At 43.5% G+C, this 5,841-nt stretch overlaps 1 protein-coding gene across 1 annotated transcript; it reads left to right on the forward strand.

Annotated features, from left to right (window-relative positions):
* Window positions 1-2,650: 2,650 nt before the first annotated feature.
* LOC137164221 (transmembrane protein 247-like) lies at window positions 2,651-5,596 on the forward strand. The gene is made up of 2 exons (XM_067564896.1): window positions 2,651-2,941; window positions 5,321-5,596. Exons 1-2 carry the CDS (start codon window positions 2,651-2,653, stop codon window positions 5,594-5,596), a joined length of 567 nt encoding a protein of 188 aa, XP_067420997.1.
* Window positions 5,597-5,841: the final 245 nt, after the last annotated feature.

Raw genomic sequence — 5,841 nt, forward strand, 5'->3', positions numbered from 1 at the left:
TTAATCGCCTGTCAGCTAGAAAACTTAATTTATGGGCCAAGCTGTAGACAAGATCCAGAGCATAACAGCCTAAAGGTAACACTATGAAAAAAATACAGGGCAAGGGGTTATTTAAGGGATAATAGTTTATGTAAGGTACAAAAATCATACCTTTGTACTAGTGCATAACCTGTTGCATACACAGTCCTTGCACACTTATCCACCTTTTGGCCTAATTTTGGTCTCATTTATAATGATTTAACTCCATTGACTTCAATTACACTTGTGTTACTGATAGCAGAATTTGGGTTCTCCTCTCTGAAACTTCTCTGTGGGGATATCCAGCTGTTAAACCGAATAAGACCAAAACTGAGCTTTTGATCCCTCCCTCTAACCACCATGGATAACACCACCATCCTCCCAGTCCCTCACACCTATAATTTCAGCAGCATCTTTGACCTGCCCCTCTTCCTAGGCCCGTACCGCCTTGTTGTGTCACCACTTCCTACCGAATAGTCCAGAGACCCAGCATTTTCTGTCTGTCCAGACTGCCAAAGTTTCTGTTCCAGACCTTTATCATGTTGTACCTTGAGTACTGTAATCTACCTCTCTCTAGTTTACCTTGTCCCTCTTTAAATCTAATCAAAACCTTGCTGCCAGCATTATCTTCCTAGTCCGCTCATGTATCCCACCCCACTTTGCATCCCTCCATTGGCTTTCCACCACAAACTTCTTGTATGTTCCTTTATAGCCCTTCACCATTTAGCACCAATCAGATCTGTCTTATCACATTGCTGACCCCTGCCTTCACTCTTCCATTGATGCCACTCAATTCCTGCTAGTCTGCTTCTCCTAAAAGCCTTCTCCTCAGCACTGCCTCTTCCATGCCATTCCTTAGCTGGAGGGAAACACTCCCCATCAAAATCCATAGTGTCATCATATTATCCTACTTCAAATCCTTACTTAAAACTTTCCACTCCCATGCAGCCTACAGATCACTGCTGGCTGAGCATGACCAGGCAGTTGGTGAGCCACGCTAGTGCCTACTATCATGCTGTAGCTGTGTGAAGGAACACACGACCTCATTCACTGAAGAAGCTGGAAAGTGCAGTGAGGGTGGAAGGAGGCTAAAGAAGAGCTGATCAAGTGGTTGAGGCCCTAGATAGGCAGGTTTATCCCTGGCTCTGCTGCAGATTCCCCATGTGCTATTGGGGACTTCACTTACACCAGAACTTTCAGACACGAGAGTCAAAGGCCCTTAGCAACAGAGCATTTAGGATGTTATAGCAACAGGTGGATTATGATGACATCATAGTGCAGAATCTGTGACATCAGCATGGCAGTTTGTACAAGTCTGGTTTGACGTTGGGAAGCTGGTGTTGAGTTTTCTGCATGGGACAGTGAAAGACTTATAAAACCGTGGCTACTGCCTGTGAATCCAGCATTGTCCAGCCTCCTTTCTGTCTCTCTTGGCTTTGTACCTAAACCCTCTATGGTAAGAGTAATAGTAATTCTTCAATTTCTTATTTTCTCATCCTCTGGCATAGGCTTTAGACTATAGGTCAAGATAGAAAATGTGAAACTCTTGCCCTGACAATCTACATCCATGTAAATAAATACCATTGGCCAAATCTCCAATTGATGTAAATTGGCATTGTTCCACTGACATCAGTGTAAATGGACATGGCTACATTGATATCAATAGAGCGATGTCAATTTATACCACCTGAGGACATGGTTTACAAGTTTATTAGGCTGAGTAACTGATTTAACTTCTCTGAAGTATGGTGCAATACCTGTTTGGTTTTGGTCAGTCTGAATAATTTCACTCGTCAAAAGTGAACTTGCATGGACTTTGGATGGCAACAGAGCATGGGTCACATTGGTGGTAAGATATGGAGACAGACAGAAAGGGCTGAGGTGAGCTGAGAAGAGGAATCCATGCACGACATTCTGGTTCTGAGAAGTGGGAATGATGTGACACGTAAGGGCTAAGAAATACCTCAGTTACAAAGCAAAGTATACAGAAAAGTGGTTTAGCTTTCACTAGCTCTTTAATGTGTCGAGTGTGAGTTTCATCTCATCCAAAGAAAGTTAACAATCCTGAAAGATCAGCTTAGGAGGGGATGAGCCAAAAGTAGCTGAAAGGCTGTCACAGGGTTAGTCCACCACAACCTTCCAAATCCATTCTTCAGCTGTGCCCAGCATCTCTAACTACTCAAATCATACATGCTTTCTTCTGATTACTAATCACTTGAGAACCTCTGTAGAAATATGTGTAAGATAAACAGTATAAACATAAGGTACATAATATTCTTTCCTTTGATCCAGGTTTAACTATAAAGGTGGATTCTTAAAGTTACCAAAAAAAAAATACCAAGGTTTCCATAAGCCTAGAGTGCAGACCTATCAGTGGCATGATCTCTACATAACTCTTGGGTCTGCTGTAAACCATCCAACCCATTCCGTGCCTGCTATTTGGCCTATTACCAATCCCAAGACACGGAGGCATCTCACCTTCATAGGCTGCATCTGCCCCTGCTGAGCTAGTTGAAAAACATTTTTTAGCAGAAGATCGTTTAAAGAGCTTGTATCAGTTAAATAGGAGTGGATGATTTTCCCTGGTCTATACTAGGACACTCCTGAAAATACCCCAGATGTTCCTGATGACATGACAGAGCCACCAGACATTAGAGACCAGGACCTGCATTTGGAGACCAATTCACAGGCCGAATTTGATTCTCTGCAACCAGAACATGTTACCAATGAGGGAGAAATCAACACCTGGATGGAGATGGAGCAGCCAAACTTCAGGCTGGCCCGAGCAGCTGAGACTGAGCTGGAGAAGATGCGGCTGGATATGGAGCTGACTGTGCTGAAATACCACTACGAGGAGAAGGAAAAGCAGCGGCAGCACAAAGAAAAGATGGAGCAGATGCGTCTGCAGGCACCCACTGGACATGTGAGTACAGGTGAAAGCATAGAGAGTGGGGGAGGAATGACCCAGACATGTGCTCTCCACATGATCCCAATCTCAATTTTAAAAAGTTTTCAAATCTCCATGAAGGAGAATTTCTTTGAGAAAACTTCCATTCAGTCCCAGTCAAACTCAAAAAATGTGAGCTCATAGCATGATCTTACAGATTAACTCCAGAGACTTGAAAAAAAGACAATGGCAGAATAACTTTTCTCCATTACTTGTACCCGTGTTACTGGTTAGCACAGGGTAGTGGTTAGAGAGGGGTAAAAGTGGCTTCCCTTTCATCCATGCAAATGCATTGCTGCCTTAGTTTCCCCTCATTGGTTAAGTAGTTTAGCTCTCCAATTAAACCAAAATATTTCTCCCCTTCAAGAGGAATGCAAGATCAAAACAAAACACCACAGAAGAGAAGTCCAGCAGGATCCCACTCCTCCTCTCAGGCCTCCTTTCTACTGAGGGGCCAGACACTTTTTCGCCTGTCAAACCAGGGGAATGGAGGAGAGCTTCTTCTCACCTTGTGCCAAAAGCTCAGACACTGAGACCTGGAAATAAAGGAAGCAAATCCTATCATATAAGCCCCTCTTCACACCCCTCCCCCCAACTCCTCCTGTACTGGTGAAAGGTAGCTTCAGCAGCCAGCCCTTTCCCATAATTCCTCACCAGAATCTAACTCCCATGGTCCCTCTGGACTACAAGTCCCAGAATTTCTATGGTTTGATCAGGAACACAAATTAGGCAGAATTTGGAATCTGCCTTAATGGATCATACTCTACAGCAAGAGGATATAAATTTCTGCAATGGAGCTGGTCAAAGAGGTCCTGTGGCTAGAACAGATTTTGAGGGTGTGTTCTAAAGAATTAAAGGGGTGGTTACAGTACCAAGCCTCAGCTGTAGCAAAGCAAACAGGCATGATGATTGATTTGAACAGCAGGTGCTATGCCTATAGAAAAATAATGAGAAACATAGCAGAGTCTAAAAGAGCCAGCCAGATAGTAGTTCACATGTATGGAAACCCAGTTAGCTCTGAACTTAAGACTCCAGGCAGCCAAATAAATGACTGCAAATAGGGAAAGAAGATGCTGGGTGGTGCTTAAAACTGCCTAACCAATAGGAAAAATGGAGCAAGCATTGCTAGGAGATGTGCTACGACAGCTCTGATGGACAACCATTCAATAGGTATACTGCCCCTCTCTCTTGCAGTAGCACATTGAACAGGTATTGGTGAATGGAAAGATACATCTGAAGGGGCAGCAGATCTAACAACTTTATGCTGTACGAAGATTCATCAGTTAACATTCACTTCCACATGAAGGTGTTCGAGATCATGAAATAGCTCTCCTGGTGGGTCAAATATTTCTCAGGTGGGAAGAAGGAAAATGAGTTCAGGATAGGAGTGTGGCAAAGAAGTAATCTGTATGTGTGTTCCTGGGAATTATGTTGACACTATTTACACTACTAGCATATAAAGTCTCTCAAAGTGAAGTCAGGAATTGATCAGTGGCAGGGACTGAATGGAAAAGGCTTGACCTAATTCAGCCTTCAAGTAAGCAAGAGTAACTCCTGAGATTCACCTGCTTATACCAAGGCTGAATGTGACCATGTCCTCAGTATAAAACAATTCTAGAAACAGAAGTGACTGAGGGAACTCCTGTGCTAGCACATAAAGCAGTGGTCAGGTGTTTAATGGACTTGAAGTCTATCTTGGATGAAAGAAATAGAATTAAGTGGGTAGGTATCCTGTACCTGGAGCATTTTGCTTACAGGAAGGTGGGGAAGGCTGTTCTGGGAGACTAGGCTCTTGGAACACCAAGAATATGTTCCTGGAGAAGAGCATGGGAATTGGGTAACAGTTCGCATTTAAGTGAGTTTGCACACAAATTGCTAGCAATTGCTTGTTTTCTTTTAACTGGTTATCCAGGCTTTAAAAGAAAAATCCATAGGATAACAGAATTTTTTGCACCCTGCTGTTTAAAAAGAAAGGTCAGAGCATTACTGAACCTGTCTGAGATGCCCAAAGCAGAGAGATAGCACGAGATACAAGTACAACGACTATGGAGCCCAGCCCCACAGTAGAACAACCTTTCCAGAGAGCAATGATAGGTAAGTATGGTAGGCCTGAATGTATGCCAGTCAGACCAGGGCCAAGTGGTCCGCAGCTCAGTGGTATCAGACTCATTCATCTGGCTGTTCAAACATAATTGCACTGGGTCTCAGCTTAAGAGGGTGGCCATGGATCCTGGGTCATATTAGTGACAGTGTATGGTCTACAAAGGCAAAGGGCATGCTGAGCAGAGGAGATTTTGACAAGGCATATATAGAACACGGCCCTGCAATATCACATTCATGCCCCTTTGTCCACAGCCTGCTGAAGGATGCCAGGACCTCCTCATGCCCCAGAACCAGTTTGCTTTGTTCCTGTATTGCTTCATCTTCATACATGTTATCTACACAGCAAGGGAACTGCTGCTCTTCTTTGTTAAGAAGCATCACCTATTCATCATTGCCGTTACCTTGTTGTATTTAATTAAAAAACTCTGGGATTATTTGTGTGCTCTTTGTTCTTCCTCTGCAAAGTCTATGTTGGTTGAAACCTCTTGTCAAAACATTTTGATTCGACCCAACTCAAAATTTTTTTGATTCACCAAAAATTGATGAATTTCATTTTCAATTCACCACAAAACAATCCCCCCCACCCCTCCACTCCATGTTTTCAGACTTGCCGGTGAACTAAAAACCTGTTATTCACCCATTCTAGTGCAGAATGTGCTCCACCCACACTTGGCCAGCTCTGGTCCGACCCTCTTCCTGCTCCCTTTATGAGCTTAGTGCCAGCAGTCGTGCTATCATGGAGTAATGTTAACACTCTGAATCCAGATTATGCC

The sequence above is a fragment of the Emydura macquarii genome, unplaced genomic scaffold (assembly GCF_026122565.2).
Source record: "Emydura macquarii macquarii isolate MOO-44397 ecotype Brisbane River unplaced genomic scaffold, CSIRO-AGI_Emac_v2 contig_2676, whole genome shotgun sequence".
Classification (NCBI taxonomy): Eukaryota; Metazoa; Chordata; order Testudines; family Chelidae; genus Emydura; species Emydura macquarii.

Coding starts and splice junctions, on each gene's coding strand:
- LOC137164221 (XM_067564896.1), top strand. CDS start 2,651: ATGACAGAGCCACCAGACATTAGAGACCAGGACCTGCATTTGGAGACC. Junction 2,942..5,320: donor TGCAGGCACCCACTGGACAT/GTGAGTACAGGT, acceptor CTTTGTCCACAG/CCTGCTGAAGGATGCCAGGA.